At 46.8% G+C, this 18,528-nt stretch overlaps 1 protein-coding gene across 1 annotated transcript in view; it reads left to right on the top strand.

Annotated features, from left to right (window-relative positions):
* The first annotated feature begins 1,222 nt into the window (after positions 1-1,222).
* Positions 1,223-18,528, top strand: part of LOC124065853 (protein kinase C epsilon type-like) — a 46,526-nt gene continuing 29,220 nt past the window's right edge. The window contains exons 1-2 of the mRNA XM_046401681.1: positions 1,223-2,686; positions 17,607-17,670. Coding sequence (XP_046257637.1) covers positions 2,339-2,686; positions 17,607-17,670 — 412 coding nt within the window. The 5' untranslated portion in view covers positions 1,223-2,338. The remainder of the gene's footprint in view (positions 2,687-17,606; positions 17,671-18,528) is intronic.

Here is an 18,528-nt window from a genome sequence, read left to right as displayed (position 1 = left end):
CCGGGATCAGAGTCACCAGTTTGCTCTGAGACCTCATGTGAATTCTGGTCCCAGTCTGCCCTTCAGGTCCTGAGTCTGCTGCTGACTAATGGACAGGAAGCATCATGATGGCACAGTGAACCTGACCTTTGACCTTTTAGAGATTAAATTTTTGCTGCTGCTCCAGTTGTTTTATTCTCAAAATAACCAACAATCACCAGCAGGGGGCAGCAGAGTTACAGGCTTAAAGGTGCTGATTGTGAGCAGGTCACTAATTAAACCTGCACACACACCACATCAACACACTCCTCACTTTTCAGGACAGATTGGCGAGACTTTTTGGGCAGCAGGTTTTTGTCAAACTACAACTAAATCGTTCGGAGTCTTCGCCAGGCCTCGCGTGTTCACAGCATGTTGCAGATCTACAGGAATACAAATCTGATAATGGATGCTGTAATCAGACTAATTTTAAAGCAAAATCAGGAGACGGAAATGTGGATGATGTTTATTTGCACTCTAGTGATAAATCCAGCATGTATTTTGACAACATTTCCAAACTATTTAGTAGAATGAGGATGTGTTTATCGTGTGGTGATAATATTGGACACCCTCAGTGGGCCTGGCTTCAGTCATCCCACCACCCGAGCCACTGCTTGTCCATCACATGCTGCTGTGTGGCTGCACTGCCAAGCTGGTCTCCCCACTGCTTGAACGCAGGTGATGGCAGAAAGCTACCAGATAAATGTTCCTTTGTGTAAACTGAATCGGCTGTTGGCCCTGGACCGAGTCTGTCAGGTCTGTCTGTCCGAGACTCGCTCTTGTACATGTGATTCGGATCACCAAACAGCTGATGTCCTTCATCTAATGTCTAAGACTGTACGTTAAATCACACTCTGCCATTTACGCCTCAGGAGAAACACCCACTGGTTACCCAAAACACTGACTTCACTTTAAACAAGGTGGACGTGCAGTAAGTTAAGCTATGAAGGCTCCACGTGTTATTTTTCCACACTTTCTCAGGTGTAGAGTATATTACTGTCAGTATAATAATATAAACTTAAAGGGCTAAAATAACTAAATTAGATTCTTATTTGGCTAAATTATAGCCCCACATGTTGCATATGCTCCCCAGTCTTCTTCAGATCACATACCAAAGGTCCGGTTTTGTGTGCATAATTTGACTTCAGGCTGTTTTATGTGACAGTGTGCTGCTGCTCACAGCACCATAATGTGTCTGGAGGTCGTGCGGGACGCTGTCATCCCCGCATGCATCCAATGTGGTCCCAGCTTTGATGCGGTGGATGGATGGGCAGAACATGCACACCTGTTTCCCTGCATTTTCAGCAGTTTCGGGTGCACCGTGCAGCTCTGCGCGGGCTCCCCTCCGGCTCCACCTGGGCGGCTCGGAAAAGCCTGGCTCAAGGGCACCTTGGTGGGATGAAAACAAATGTTTGATTTCTCCACTTTGTGCCCTCGCACAGTCACTCAGACGACCGTCCTCCCCTCTCTGCTCTGCTGCTCCTAAACGCCTCCCTAGTCTGGGCTGCGTCGCACTCCCCCGTCTGTCACACCAGGCTCCGAGAAATCTGACGTGTTTTTCGCATTTCCTGCAGCAGAGAGAGACGGAGCGGCGACGGGGGGAGGCAGCCAGAGGTATGTGCACGGGAAGTTAAGATCAACAACAGCGGGTGAAACCAGGCCGTGCAGCGAGCAACTGGAGCCCCTGCAGACCTTCCTACCCACCGCCTGAACCTGCCCCTCCTCTCCGCCCCTGCTGCGGCTGTTGCCAGCCTGACTGGCCGCAGCCGTCAGGCTCGAACATCCCCGATGCGTCGCGGCGGCTGCCAGCAGGCGTCTGGAGCCTCCCACCCGCGTCAAGGCACAATGCAACACGGGCTAATGCTCCCAGGGCGCCCCGCTACAGCTAACGGAGCTTTTTAATACCTCGGAGGTAAAAAAACATGACAGACACATTCACATCTGGGGCCTCTGCTCGTCTGGCTGTCGCTAAGTCCCGGCACTTCGTGCTTATCCGCGTTTCTTCCGCGCGCCTGTGAGGAAAGATTCGGGTTGACGCTCGTTTTTCTGCCGCAGCTGTTTATCTGGGGTGGAAATTTTGTAGCATATTCGACAAGTTCTGAGGAAAGACCCAAACCCAGCTCAGACAGGGGCTTCTTAGTTGGCACACTCTCCGTCATATTGACCTGGAGGGAATCACGGTGTCTGCCTGGAGGACCACCGGTTGAACACAGCCGTTTTTCACCGCCTCCCAGGAGCTGATATCTTAGAAGAGGTCGGGGACAGGGGTGTGTGTGGTGGTTTCACTGCAAACAAGTCAAGTATCACGTGTTTCACCACCATGGTGATCTTCAACGGGCAGCTGAAGATCAAGATCTGCGAGGCTCTGGAGCTCAAACCGACGGCTTGGTCCCTGCGTCACGCCGTCGGTCCCAGGACGCAGACCTTCCTCCTGGACACGTACATCGCCCTGAACGTGGACGACTCCCGCGTGGGCCAGACCTCCACCAAGCAGAAGACCAACAGCCCCGCCTGGAACGATGAGTTCACCACGGAGGTCCACGACGGCCGTAAAATCGAGCTGTCCGTCTTCCACGACGCGCCCATCGGCTACGACGACTTCGTGGCCAACTGCACCATCCAGTTCGAGGACATCCTGAACAACGGCAGCAAGCACTTCGAGGACTGGGTAAGATGCGACCCCCCTGAAGCACACACAGTGGGCCTGGCGGTGGGAACACTACTCAAACCTGCTGTACAGGAAGGGCTGCGCTAAACAATTATCTAATCCAATCAATTAACTGATTAATCGCTTCATTTGTCTTTCTAATTTGAGAAAATAGTCCAACTAAAGTGCAACAACTCAGTTTCAAAATGAGAAAACACAGTTGACCATGGCCGTACCAAACCATTAACGGGCTCAGGGCGAGGATAGGCCCAGCATATAAACTAAATAAAGTCTGAAAACTAAAGTTTGACAAAACCCGGGAAATCCACAAGATTAGTTGATATTGTTCTTATTTCAAAAGAAATTTGCACTTAATCAGTCTGAGTCCCCAAGACTGTTTCACTTCGAAGCTCCAAATGTTTGCCATTTCATCTTCTTGATAAACGATGAATAACATTTTAAATTTGCAAAGGACCAACTAATAGATGGAATGCAGATCTTATTAGGACAAGTCCGCGACACGGGAAAGTCCTAAACAGTCAGCAGCAGGAACGTGTTCTGTATGTGAGATTTCACTGACTTCATGGATCAGTAATTCCACATCTCAAAGTTATGCCTGAGGAAGCTGAACTCGACTTGAATATAACGGGACTAAATCGCACCTCACTCGTCTTACTCAGCATGACAAAGAAATAATACAACTGAAAAACCTGGTTACTGGCCGTAATCCACAGTCCTTATTATGAGCAGTTCCATGTGGGATCTATTGTCACCGCATCTCCCTCCGTCATACTGAAGGGAGGGCTGATATCCCCCAAACTCACACCTAAAACCATCTAAACAGGAAAAGATGTGTTTTTAATTTAGGCCTGAACTGTCCCTTTAAACAAATTCCGATTTACTTTAGCTTTATTTAACTGTGAGAATCAGTGTGGGTTCAACATTTGTTGTCCTGCATGCAGCCTCACAGATGGACAACACGAGTCACTGCACACACACACACACACACACACACACAGTATAGATCCTGTTACCTTTGTTGTGCTCTTGTTAGACGAAGCGGTGACCCGGCGCAGAGCTCCAATAGAGGCGAGAGTGGGTGTGGTCAGGCCACATGCGTGACACACTCACAGCAGCATGAAGAAGCTGTTCATTGTTGTCTGAAGCCACTGATGCAGACAGGATGTTTGAGTGTATTATTGATGAGGCCATCAGGTCCATTAGAGACCGAGAGAGAGAGAGAGGAGAAGAAGAAGATGAAAGAGAGGAGGATGATGAAATGGGAGGAGGACAGGAAAGAAAGGCAGAAATCATTTCTTCTTTCTTTCTTTGTAAGGCCAGAGACAGTCAAGGCTGCCGAGCTGTGAGGTTTTTCTCGACAGGAAAGACCCTGATTACAGATTTTAAGTCGACTCTTTGTTGTCGCTGCTGTTCTGCTGCGTTTTACATTAATGTCTCTTCAAGTCTTACATCTCTTAACTGCATCAGCCCTGCATGGACAACCAGCTCAAACTGTCTGCTTGTTCCTGTGAACAGTCGAGTCGAGTCGACACCTGCCGTACTTCCTAAACATTAGAGCACCTTTCAAGCCTCGAGTACGATTTTCCAGGGGCCTCTCGCTGCTTTGAGGACCCGAACCCTGATGTCACTTCTGATCTGTGTTCAATCACTGGAGTGAAATGATTTTTTTAATGTGAGTCCTCAGAGCGCTTGCACTTTGTGTTGTTGAAGGAGCACATTTTGGAGGCACACCCACGGACACTCCGGGCTGAACATGTCCTGACTTAAGCTGCATCACACGTTATGTCATCTCAGACAATGAAAAACAGTCGGTGTAGTTTCCCAGTGAGTAATGCTAATGTGAGCCACTGAGAAAAGTCATGAAAGGGTCTTCTTCATCTTCAGGATCAGGAAGTGCAGTTGCGGAGGCTCCGAGCTGCTCATTCCTGGACATTTCAGTGCCTCAGGCATTGAAAAGATGATATACTTGGGCTTTAAAGCCAAATACTGTAAGAATCAAAGAAGACACAGGTCTGCTTTCTGACCTGTCTGAAAGACAAAGACAAATGGATGAAATCGTTGTTAACAGGCCAACACTGCACCAAACCAGAGCTTATGTGAAATAAACACCAACGTGTAAGCATTAAGCTAATGTTCTGGTCACTTTTACTTTAGCCTGTTTGTCTTCTGAATGTAAACTGTGGCTCAGAGATGTGATGAGTACATCACTGACCTTGTATAAAAAAAGTCAAGCTAATATGTCTCGATCGCCCCCTGGTGGCTGGCTGCAGTACAGCTCATAAACCCCCCCCCTCTGTTATCATGCTGATAATTGTTTAAGTGTCCAGTTTGGCTTTAATTAGTTATTTGATGCTATGAAAAGGGGTTGAAATGGCATGATTGACAGCTGAGCGCTGCTCCTGATTGGCTCAGATGGTTGTATATGCAGAATCTCGATACCGCGGCTCCACCACCCGATCAGTACCGCACAAGATGGCAGCGCTCGGATCTATTTTTGCTTCCTTTATGTACAGTGGGAAGAAGTGGGGACGTAATATGCCATCTTTCTAAATGCTAATGGGTTTATGGGACAAAGAAGACTCAGCATTCACTACAAGCGATGAGACAGAGTGACTTGTATCAGGGCTGGTCAATAGCTGTCAGGTTAGCATGTTAGCAGACATGAACGTGCAGAAATATTCTGATAGCACAACAGCCTGTAACTGAAAGCAACAGGATACCAAACCCTTTCTGTAGTGATTTCTCTCCGTAGTTTTGCTTTCTGAAAAATGAGCAGATGAGACATTAGCTGAGTTTAAGGAGACAAACAGAAATGCAAGTGGATCACACTGTGTTGCATGGATCCGGTCTGTGGAGTCTTTCTTCTTTCATCCTTTGACCTTGCCTTCATCTTCATTGGGTTGTGTTCTGAACTTTCTCTGACTGTCTGCTTCAGTCAACAAATAAGACTGTTTTTGTGAAGTTGTTCTTTCCAGATATGAAGCTTATTCCACTTAGGTGCACAGGCAGCCTGTTAATCTGGTGGTGCTTAGCAAAATCCATCCAATGTTTGACCGTTTATAGAACAAATACCCATGATTATTGAATGCTCATTTGATAATATGAGTGTGAGATTGACCTTAGCTAAACCTTACCATTAAGGTTGAGGGGGAATCACTCAGATTGTATAACAGTGCTTCAGACCAGGCTTGTGATTTGTTTTGGGGCTGCGGCTGGCTGCAGATTTGTTCCCACGTTAAAGAATTACATTTTTATCCTTGCAGATATGAGAAGCTTAAAGGAACATGATGTTCGTTTAGGAGAATGATGATTGAGTAGTGTTCATAGTCACGAGAACGTGTACCACAGTTCATGTTTACACTGTGTTGTTAAAGAGACTGTATGTTCTGTCCCTGCTGATCGCGTTCAGGTACAAGTTGGAAAACCAAGATGGACGAAGGTTAGCCGTCACTGTTAGCCGTTGCAGGCAATACACGTTGATAACAACACCTTACTCAATATCACGTGCTAAATAAAATGCAGCAGTAACATGTCCACAGATAGAAGTTGGACAGTACTGTGTGTACAACTGATTTATTGAGACACAGATAAGACAGAAGTGAAAATAAACTGTATCTTCTACAGATTTCAGCTACTGTTGATGTGCAGAGCTGCCATCTTGGATCTTGAGGTCAGAAATCAGACTTTTTAGTTGGAAAACAAAAAAAGCATTATAGAAATACAGTATTATTTGTTGCTTTGCCCGCCTCTCTGTCTTCCTTTGCCCTGAAAAGAACAGAATAAAGTTTCGCCACACGTCAGATAATTAACAAAACGCTTAATCGATTCTGGTTGGTTTTGAATGAAAAATATTGTAACATCTCCCAGCTTTGCATTTTATAGACTGAATTATTCACCGATTAAGCGACAGAGTGACTGTGAGTGAAGTAACTAAAAAGTTTCAGCTCTGCTCTCTTCTTAATGTTGTCAGCGTAGACTGAAATAAGGTTCCTGAAGGGAAACAGAAAAGTCCTCCTGCAACTGAACGCCTCATGTGCTGCCTTCACACCCACGCCCGTCACATCCACATCCTCCTCTCATCTGATAACACTCTGCTCTCTGATCTCATCGAGGTTTTTCTTACACAGATAAACGTTGTGTTCCAACTACACGGCGTGGCCCAGCAACACGTCCATACTGCAGGCTGATTACTCACGCTAAGTGAAGAGGGCTTAACTCCGAAAGGTTTCGGTGGTTCTGATCTGCTCTCGGTGAACCTGAAGGTTCTTCAGGATGAAATCGGAGGCATCAGTTGGTATCTCTGAGGCAGATATGTCAGTCAACCCTTTAAAACGACTTAACTTCAGGGGGGAAAAACATCAAAATGTCAACGTTCTCCTGCAAGCCTCTACACGACCTTCAGCAGAAGACGAGACCGGCCGAGCCAGTCACGCTGTCAGTCAACCAGAGCGCGCGAACACACACACATACGCACACACTGAAGTTTGAACTTCAGCAAGCCTGAAGAGAAATCTGTGACCATATGAAAATATGTTGTGTAATTGTGCTTAGGAGAGCTTTGAGTAGCTCCTTTCGTTTCCAACTGAGCTGACTAAGGAATAAAACGCGGACACGCCGACAGCACGCACATGGCCAGTAACCACGGGGACGTGCGTTGTTTCCAACACTTCAGTTGGTACCAGAGCAGCACATAATTCAAAGTTCTGTGCTGTTCTGGTACCAACTGAAGTGTTTCTCTATAATCAAGTTCCGTCATGTCCCAAAAGCTGGCTTGTCAGAAAATGTCAGCGACTCGTGTCCACGAGACGTCAAAGGCAGATCCTCGGTCTGACAGGAACTCATGCTGTCCTCTGAACAGCGATTTCATGCGTAGGCAGCTGAACTGTTAGAACATGTCATTAAAGACGGAAGACAAGCGCTTGATTTTACTACAGCAGGCAGCGAGTGAGGGGACGCAGAGACAGACGAGGAGACAAAGACGGAGATGAAGGAAGTGCTGAATGAGGGAGGGATGCGGGATGTTTAGCTGGTGAGGCAGCGGTGTTGATGTCACATGATGAATTTTCACCCTCACCAGAAAACCAGCCGTCTCGGTCATCTGTGCGGCCTGTATTTACATTTAAACAAGGGAGGAAGTCAGGTGACCTTGTATAATGGGCGGCAAAGTCAACATCAGGAGCAGGAATGAAGTACAGGTCGGTTACTGAACTAATTATTGTTATTAAGGTCTCCGTGGGAGCCGTTGCTACAGCTCAGTGTGGATAGGACATAACGTATGTAACATATCTTAAGCTGTGCGTACGTGACCAAACTGTGACCGTCACACAGCTTTAACCCCAGGACGATGAAGGTCCAGGACGCCTGTCGCTGGTTCTCTCCAGCCGTCGTACAGTTCAGACAGTTGACTCTGTCTCACGCTGTCCTCATTGAAGGTTTGCAGTGCAGACCTTCCCTGAATCTCAAACCGTCAAACAAAGTGACTTTTAGTCTCATCGAGGTCATTTAGACCTCATCGATACTGGAGGTCGGTCCAGCAGGTCCACGGGTTAATCCAGGACTCAGTCTCAGGTGAGCTGGAGCGAAGACACAGGCTGGTCTAAAGGAGTCCCTGCTCCTCTGTCTGATCGGGTGGGACTGGGACAGAGACGACCGGTGGACATCGTCTGCAGGCAGAGACACGTAGGCGTAGCAGAGACGATTTGTTGTGTCCAGCGATATTTCAGTCACGGCTCTTCTCATAGTTGGTTTCAGTCAAAGTTCATCGGGCTGAGTGGTCTGCACACGAGCACTTCGCTCTGAACCCACATCCCACTCCGTCACACTCGGGTGGGAAGAGACCCTTCACATATTTGATTGTTTTTATAGAGGACAGCGAGACAAAGAGTCCTCTGGCAGAGAGAGCTCTCTGATGTGTCTTCTGTCTGGACTTTCTCTCTCTGGTGTTCTGGGTGCGATCTGAGTTCTGTTTGTTGAAGTTTTACCATCTGAGCATTGAGTCTGAGTCGCTGTGCCAAATAGCTTCAGCCGGCAGTTGCCACAAATCTTCTGGTGAAGAACACTTCCTGTCAGCCGTAGTGGATTTCTGTAAAGTGCAGATGCATTTATTTTTTTCCTGCAAACATCTCATAAGTCATAAATGCTCACCTCCAAGTTTGCAGACGGCGTGGACACCATGCAGGTGTTAAAATAAACAGTCAGTCATGGCTGTTTTGTCTTTTCGCTCGGTTGGCGGAGCAGAATAGAATTTGTCCAGCAGAGTTTTCCTACTTCTTTAATTGATACATCATGCAGTGCTGACAATAATCAGCAGCTGCAGATTCCAAATTTATTGTTGGTAAACCTCATAAAGTATTCTCCAGTCTGCAGTCAGGAACGACAGACTAAACAAACATCTCCGGCGTTGAGTTTGTCAGTGGTTCTTGTTCCCAAGCTGTGGTTGTTCCGCCCTCGCTGCAACAAAGCCAGACTGCTGTGTGGTCGTCCTGCGGGTGAAAGTGTCAGCGACGGCGGTTCAACTGCAGGAGCTGACGGCACAAAAGGAAAAGTCTGCCGAGACCGAGAGAGCAGCAAGACGTTCAGAGCGTTGCATGTTAATGAGGGGCCTTCCCTCGCCATCTGAGGAATGTGGAGCTGCCTCACTGCACATCGTTTCTTCTGCAAAGACGTTCGTGCACCACAAAGGTCAAAGCACAAGAGCAGCTTTTTGCACTGATTCTCAGTGTGGCTCCCTGTGCTGCTCAAGGGCACATCGGCGGCATGTTTTCCGTTAAAGTCGGACATGTTTAAACCTCTCTGGTCCTGATGTCCGTTGACAGGTGACCAAATGACACGTTAGTTTGAATGAAGTGTAAACATTGTTGGAAGCATTTGGGGAACTTTAAGTACACAACTCAAAATATACAAGAAAAGCTGAGTCATATTGAGACATAATGTAAAAAAGATTTTAACTCACAGAACAGATGACAAGCTTTCAGAATAAAAATACATTTTTACAACATTAAAATGCTGAATTGAACAGTACGCTTTGTCGATAATCCTCTGGATTTTTACTCTGTGCTTTTCCTACTTTTAAAGAATAACTTTGGCGGCTGGGTGGTGGCCTTGCTCAGAGGCACTGCAGCCTCTCCGTGCTCCTTCCTGAACTCTCATACAAACAGAGTGGAGGAAGAGCTCAGGCCTGCTCTCTGCTGGACTCTGTTTCCCTGCAGTCTGTGGTGAAGGGGTGTCCTCTGTGGGCTGAAGGAAACAGGGGCAGGACTGTGTGTGTGTGTGTCAGTCTAATATTAGCAGCAGCGTGTTTGAGTCACACGGTAGGCCCTACTTCCTGTTTTCACTGTCCAAGTTTACTTCCCAGAGAAAGAAGGGAAGAGGGACGGAGGGGATGGCCCCTGTTATCTCTCGTTCATCTGCAGTCCTGTTCGTGTACGTTGTGCCTCTTACAGCACATGACAGTCCAGCAGGACGGAGAAATGTGCTGCTGCTGCTGCTCCTGTCTGCACCAACACAAATGAGATGAATGCTGTGCTGTTATCGTTCTGTCAGAGCTGCGAGTGCCGTGCTTTTTGCTGATGCTCCTCGCTCACGTTTCTGGTGGAGACTCCTGTTGTTTTCGTCTCTTTGTCTCCCGTTACTTCCTGTCTTTCTGTGCTGATTGCACGTCTGTTTTTGTGCTCTGTTGTAAACTGATTGGTGGATGTTTACCCTGTGGTTTCACGTTCTTTCATTTTAAAACATTTAATATTCAAAACAGAAATTAAAAAGACTTCATTCATTAAAAATGAGGATGCAACAGAATCTGTGTTAAAGCACACACACAGCGATGATGTGTGTGATTGTTTCTATCCAATGAGGTGCAGTAGTTCATCAGAAATAAGATGAGTGTTAAAATGTTGTGATTTCCAGAAACCCTTGGAGACTTTTTACAAACAAACTAAAACTGAACTCGCTTGTTCCTCAACACGACGCTGAACTTTCCACAGAACTTCAGTGTGATTAATGTTTCTGAAAAGAAAAAACACACGCATTAACTTCTATTCTTACATCCTCTGGAGCGTCTCTCTGAGGCGTCTGCTCGCTGCTAACCCGTCATGTGACCGATCAGTAGATCTCCTCACCCGAGTCCTCGCAAAGTCAGGCCGGCAGTCAGGATCAGACCGAGGACTCACCAGACAGAACCGCTTCGTTCAGCTTTAAGTGAGGATCCTGCTCATCTGAGGAAGGTAAACACAGGGCAGAGCTTGTGCAGCAAGTCAGATGAAGTTTCTAAATCATAATTTGAAGCGTGGAGTTCAAGCGTCTGTGGAATGTCTGTAACATAAATCACCGGTGAGCTCCACAGGGCAGAATTAAACTTAGTAACGAGACGTCTCCATTTCCTCCCAAACAGGATGAGAGAAGAGAAAACACCCTGTCACTCCACGCACGCACGCACGCACGCACGCACGCACGCACGCACGGACACACGGACACACGCACACACAAAGTGTACCTTCATGACAAACAGACCACAGCACACACTTCAGCTGGTAACTGATGGAGCTCATTGTGATGTCAGGGTTGATGACGTTTGATGCTGCTCTGCACAGTACACACAAAAAAGTTATCTGTGTATTAATTAAGTTCCTGACGACTAATTTCACCAAGAAAAGGCTCCTACATGGACGTTAGGCTTAGAGTTCGCCATCAGTTTCCCAACCGACTGGCTTTTCTGGTGCCGACTAGCAAGGGGAGCAACGTTTAAAGCACCGCTTGACTAATGAGAACAACCCTTGTGGTAACAAATGAAATTTGATATGTGTGACACAGTCAGCAGATTTGGTCCATACAGGGCTCGTGCTTCAAGGTAGCACACACACACACACACACACACACACACAGCCTTTCTTTAACGTTCGTCCGTCCTGTGCTCCTGCGTCTGGAGCTGCTGGTCTCTTTGAGAAAACATGCAGCCACATGACTTCAGCTTGACTAAAAGACTCATGTGAACTGTAAAAGCTTTGGGACATCTGTGTGTGTGTGTGTGTGTGTGTGTGTGTGTGTGTGTGTGTCTCTCAGAGGAATGCGTCTCAGTGTGATTGGGTTAAAATGAAGCTCATTAAGCTCAAGCTGACAACATGTGACCCTAAGGATTGAATCTCTGAACAAACCTCAGTCAGAGATGTGAGAGAGAGTCAAAACCCGCGAAGGTGCCTTAACGTGTCCCTTCCCGGGGCTCCGGATGACCGCGTTGCCATGGATACCATCCAGACAACAAAAATAAACAACACAAACAAACAAAGTGTTCACACTACCTTGACTGGAGGCAGGAGGATCACAGCCTTCATCAGTGAATGAGACAGAGCCGTGAGAGACAGTTAGAGATGGTTGAAAGATACCGGTTAGTAAGTGGACCTTGAGCCGAGAGCGTTTTGATCCCGAGGTCACGAGAGACTTTTTGTGTTCAAACGTGGAGCTGCGAACGCACAGGCAGCCTTCCACGCTGAGCTGTGATTCACAGATCACGTGTACATGTTCCTGTTTCACACACGTGTCCAGCTGTTAGTTTGTCAAAGACAGATGTTAGACACGTTCATGAGTGATCAACCTGTGTCACTTTGTAAATTCATCAGTGCAGATGTGCGTCACGTGGTGCGTTCGAGGCCTTCAGTGCAGGCCTGTTTGTAAAGGCCAAACAGCCCGGCATAAATCTTTAAGAAGAGCTAATGGGCGACTAATGCTTCAGGTATGTTTTGAGTTAATGTGTAGTGTGTGTGTGGGTGGGTGTGTGTGTGTAAGATAATCCAGAGACAATTTGGTTCTTTTCGAGACATGGCAACATGTTCAAGCAGATCCATGATAGAGCTGGCAAAAGAACAGGCCATGATGTAGGCTAGTGGAGATGAGCGTTCAGACTCGTCTGTTCCTGCTCAGCTCTGAGGGAGCTGCAGCGAACGCGTTAATAAACTCTGACGTCTGTCGTCTCCACGGGCGTGAACGAATGAACGTGCCAGATGTGTGAACAGCACGCAGTATTTCCAACATGTAACGTGCAGTGAGATCGTTTCCACATCCTGACCGACTCTGATATGAAACAGTGTTGCTTTGGTTTGTTCCATTGATGATGATTTCGCTGCAGAAGGTATTTTTTCTATCCTTTTATTTCTTAGTGTTTTTTTTTTTTTTTTGGATCTTTACAGTCCACCTGACGGGACCCCGGCTGGTCTGAATGTGACGTAGCTTACAGCGCTTTGCTGTGCACAAACACAGTAAGTTACTGTGGATTTCGCTGCTGTTGTTTTTACAGTGCGTGTGCCAAAAGGTCATTATTAATCATCCCACGTTACTGAGGTGTGGTGCCGCCGGAGGACGCTGCAATGCGACAACGTCTACATCCCATAATTGCTAACCGGGCAGTGGAAGTTAGTTAATGCAGCTGGTGTCACAGTGATTGAGTGTTAACACAACCTCATGTCAGCGTGGCTTCACAAACCTTCAGCAGACTTCTGTCTTTGTCGCTGTCTGTCCCTCTGGTCCCTCTGTCATAATGTTCTCTCTCTCTCTTCCTCCTCCTCCTCCTCCTCCTCCCTCATGCGTGTCATAAACCCCGCCATGAGTCAGTTAGAGGTTAATGCACATGTTTTTCCTCCATTTTCTCTCTCCTTCCAGACAGTGATCTCTATCTCCATCTGTGTGAAACCACAAGCTAACGCTAACTGCCGCCCTCTGCACAGATGCACACTTTGAGCTCACATATTCTGCACACACACACAAATTATTGGACCCGTGTACACTCAGGACACGTCACTTCACAGGTGATCCAACTGGATGTTGAACTAAAACGTGAGGTGAGGGTCTGTGTAAGGCCGAGGTGGACATTCTTGTGTCGTGCCTTTAAATGTGACATAAGTCATCGCCCACTAAAGCACAGCTTGTTCTAGTCACAGTGCTGGACGAGGGTCGAGGGACGAGGGTTCCACGCCACCCCCCACCCCTGCGCTCCCGTATTTGCTGTCGTCTCTTTAATGTCAACATTATAATAAAAGCACAAAACGCCCCCAAAACACTAAAACGATGGCTTGCAGTCGCTGAATCCTGAAAATGGGTCACCATCCACAGGCTGAGTTACAATCCTGCACCTGTCGTTTGGTCTCCGTTGTAGGAACTGCTGCCGAACGTTGACTTCAGCAACTTTTCTTCTTCTAAAGTTTAAACCTGCCGTGCAGAACCTTTGTCGCCCCCTCCTGGCAGTGAGAGTAATAACACAAAAGCTGTCCATGAGGTCACGCGTTCCCCGTCCAGAAGAGCAGGAAATCTGGGTGAAAACTGAAACCAGTATGGCTTATTTATCCTCAGGAAGGGTTTTCTTTTCAATACTCAGGAAGAGTAAAATGGGGGTCAGGAAAAGTTAAATTTAAATTTGAAGAATATACACGAGCAAAATGAACTTCACTGTGGTCTAAAACTGAGGACGTAGAAGTTCAAATGAGAGAGAGAAAATGTGTGTGTGTGTGTGTGTCGGTCACCGTAGCTGGCACGTTCACAGTGCTGCTGCATCACTTATTCAACAGGGACAAATTAGGCAAGGACAGACACAGCAGACTGTGTGTGTATGTGTGTGTGTGTGTGTGTGTACAGTAAATCTGGGACCAAGAGTTCCACAATGTCATGTGCTTTCACTTCAGCCTTGGCTTGGCAGGTGTGGACAGGAGTCGTCACTTGCTGAAGGACCTTTATTTTTGGGCCAGTTGGAATCACAAGTAGAGCTGTCAACACACACACACACACACACACACACACACACATACACACACACAGATACATTAGGGTGGGTGATGGAGGCAAACCTGCTCAACTGAGTTAAAGCCTGCAATTTAATTTGTGTGTGTGTCTGTTTTTCCCCGATAAATGAGCCTGCAGTTCGAGAATGTTTTCTAAAGAGGTGAATACATGTTCATTTGGCAGCACAGTTCACACACACACACACACACACACACACACACACACTGTGTAGTAGTTGTTGTTGTTCAGAGGCGGATTCATGGAGATGATCTTTTGGAGTAAAAATCTATTTTTCTGTCTGTTATGTTTCTGTTTACAGTCCAGTGCGAAATGAGGAGTGTGTGAGTTTGACAGGATAAAATATGACACGTCTGCAGCTGATTGGTTCAGTCTGCTGAAGGCACACACGTCTTCCTCCTGATGAGGAGGGCGTCGATCCTCCGTGCCCGTCATGTGACCTTTGACCTCTGTGTTCGCACAGCCGGCGGCTCTCAAATAAACAGCGACGAGGAGTGAAAACGAGTGTCCGCTGTGCGTCTCACACACACACACACACACACACACACACACACACACACACTCTCTCACTCTCTCTGAAGAGCCTTTTCCTTCCTCTGCTCGCTCTATATTTAGTGACATTTGCACCTGTGAGTCCGAGCACGCTCAGTAAGCAGCTGATGAATGGAGGGCTGTGACCTCAGAGGAAGGGAGGTGGAGTGTGTGTGTGTGTGTGTGTGTGTGTGTTTTCCTTTCTTTGTGATGTCTTCATCGTCTTTACTGCTGGTTTAGTGAAGCTGCAGCGTTCATACTGTGTATTCTTCCTGACTTCTCCTCTCGTCTCGTTATATTGGACGGGTGCACTTTGTTACTATTTGCTTTTTGACTGATTAAGCAAATGGCCTGGATGCCTTAAAAGATTTTATTTTGACCCACCAAGAAAACAGCAAAGTTGGCAGGATTCAGTTTGCAGTGAAACACAGTAAAAAGTTAATTCCCCAGTTTATTTAATTCTCCATTTTACCATTTCTGAATGTACTTATTTATTTAGATATTTGGTATTTTGTTCCCTGTGCATTTTCACCTTAGTTATTTTCTCACTATTTCGTCCGGCTTTTCTTTTTACGTTTCTTTATGTATTTCTGCCTCTGTGATGCAAATGAGGCGGCTGTGGCCAAACGTCGTGTCTGGTGCAGACGTTTTTTGGTTTTTTGTTTTTGCTGACCTTATGAGAACATCAGGAATAACAAATCGTCTGTCTGCTGTACACAGACTACAGGTTATGAATCTCTTCAGTCACTGAAGTAGAAGTACACTCAGTATCCTCACGTTTTCATAAGACTCACTTGTTTGATAAGGAGTCGATTGGTTTAAACCTCCCAGGCGTCTGAAAGCGCCACACGCCGCCCCCCACGCGGTTAAAGGAAAGCGGTTTATGTGCAGACTGGATGAAACATGAGCAGACCGTAAGCTCGTGTCTCAGTGTCTCAGTGTCTCAGTGTCTCAGTGTCTCAGTCCCTTTCCAGGAGGCTCGGGTCTGTTCTGGCTCATTTCATGGATGCTGAAACACTTGGCTGATGTGACTTTGCTTCTTTCTCTGAATCTGACAGCGCCGCTAACCAAACAGCTCAGATTTCAGTGGTGTTTAAGTGATTTTCTTGTGTATGATATTTAAATGCCCCCCCTTTGGCAGATTCATATTAATATTCTGCCCCCCTCGTCTGTCCGCCTGCCACAACGACTTCCTTCCTTCCGCTGCTTCTTGTAGAAAATGCAGATGGATGGGAATAATTATCCTGTTAAACCTCAGAATGCTCTCAGTGTCACGCTTCGTAATGAAGATGCATTAGCACACGACAGATATGAAATCAGACAAGGTGCACCCCCCCCGTACTTTCACATTGGTACGATCCAACAAACTTTCTCTGTCCTCCCCCTCCTCCGCTTCTCTGTCCACCTTCCATCTTTCTGTATACATTACTGAACCCTCGCCTGTTCGTCCTCAGTTAATGCTGTCTGCTGTGTGTGCGTGTGTGTGTGCGTGTGTGTGTGTGTGTGTAGAGGAGGATTATGGACACTGTGGGTGGTTCAAGCTGCTGGTGTAAAGAGCCCCCCTGGCTGATGCCCACTTGCTTTAATGAGATGAGCTCAAATGCACACAGGCCTCTCTCTCTCTCTCTCTCTCTCTCACACACACACACACACACACACACACACTCTCTCTCTCTCTCTCTCTCTTTGCTGTTTACACACATACATGTGCAGACACTCCACAGCTTGCAGAGCAGTGATCTCCACAGCTTCTCTTTGGCCTAAACACATTCAGACTCGTGTGTGTGTGTGTGTGTGTGTGTGTGTGTGTGCGTGTGTGCGTGTGTGTGCGTGTGAGACAGGATATGTGTCAGCCTCTCTTTTCTCACTAACTTTTCTCTTCTACACGTTGCCACATTGCCGTTGCGTTGATGCTGTGTGAGATTTCGTCCAAACAGGATGTTACGATCGCGGGGTTTCTCTCTGGTTTGTGGTGCTGGCTGGTGGGTGGATGACTGAACTGTATTTTTTCCAGTCACAGTATATTGAACGTTATGGACATGTATGGAAAATCACACGTGATAGTGAGTGGAATGTCGCTGTCCTTTCTGACGTTTTACAGCTCAAACGACTAAATGACTGATCAAAACTTCCAGACAGCGTGAAGGCCGCTTCGCTGGGAGACGCGGTCTTTTTCTGTGAAACATCGTGTGATTGGTTTCCTCTGTTTCGCTTGATTTGGTTTTAGCAACTTCAAGTTTGTCTTCTCACCAGTGGGAATTTAAAACTCAGAGTGTTGACATTTGACTGCGACTCTTGGAATACCAGCAGTTCTTGGTTAAAATGAACCCGTTTTACTACTTCCTGTCCTGTTTCGTTCGGAATATGGACAGAAACACTACAGGGACGCGTGTCAGAGAGACAAACTCTGTGTCCCCATCAATTTACTGGGACATGAACAACCAGAACAAACCTTAACTTTCTGAATAAAAATGTTGCCCGAGCAGTTTGCTGTGTGACTTTCATGCTGTGGACAACATGTTCACATCAGGCAGCCACAGACCAGTCAAGGTCAGCTCGAACAGGTTTTTACTCACATGTTTTCCTCTTCTGTCCATCACCTTCCTGTCTGCAGATTGACTTGGAGCCAGAGGGGAGGGTCTATGTTGTTATTGACCTATCAGGATCGTCCAGCGAAGGTAAGAACTCACTACACTCAGTTATGCTGTGCTTCCAGTCTAACATGATCATCTCCTCCGTCTTATTGCTCTCGATGAGGATGAGGATTATGTTTTAATCTGTTTGATAGCTCCAGCCTTCACAGCTGATGCTACGTACCGAGTTCCTCTTACGTTTACTCCTCAAAACCGGCGTGGCTACGCTCAGAGCTCAGCTGTTGGACAACAGCAGAAACTGGTCTCTAATGGGTCTCGTCATGGGTTTCATCAGTCACTTTGCGTCTTTAATGCATCGCGTTAATGTGTTCTTGTTGGGGTTTCACTGAGAATTCATAACAATAAATGAGGGCTTCTTAAAGAACACACTTTACATAAAGCCATGGAGCTAATAAAAGTCCTGTCACCACCTCTCTGTGGGCCTTAACGCTCGCTTTGCTTTAACGGGGAGGTTTAAAAACGTGCAGTCAACGGCTTGCTGCCAGGAAACACACGCACAGTGTGAGTTTCGTTCCTGTTCTGCAGTGAGTGACATGATGTCAGCTTATTGACTTCACTCTGAACTTTCACGTCATCTCATCAGTCATGAAGCGAAGACCTCGTGGTGTTTAAAGCCACTGATAGGTGTGGTTAACTCACCACCTGACAAAGCCAATGCAGCATTTAGCCTTCTAATGTGCACATCCTTCACGTTCTTCAGTGGAATCAAACCACCACGGCACACATCAGCAGCTGACTTCAGTCGGGTTTGTCTTTCCCTCATTTCATTTCATTAGTGGAATGCAAAAAAATCCTCGTCATGAGTGACAAATAGCAGCCTAAATCATTACCAGCCAGTGCAGCTAGTGTCTCCGTCTCCGTCCTCTTCTGGAGGAAATAAAA

Source organism: Scatophagus argus, chromosome 10 (genome assembly GCF_020382885.2).
Source record: "Scatophagus argus isolate fScaArg1 chromosome 10, fScaArg1.pri, whole genome shotgun sequence".
NCBI classification, from domain to species: Eukaryota; Metazoa; Chordata; class Actinopteri; family Scatophagidae; genus Scatophagus; species Scatophagus argus.
This window is presented reverse-complemented; position numbering and strand designations above follow the sequence as displayed.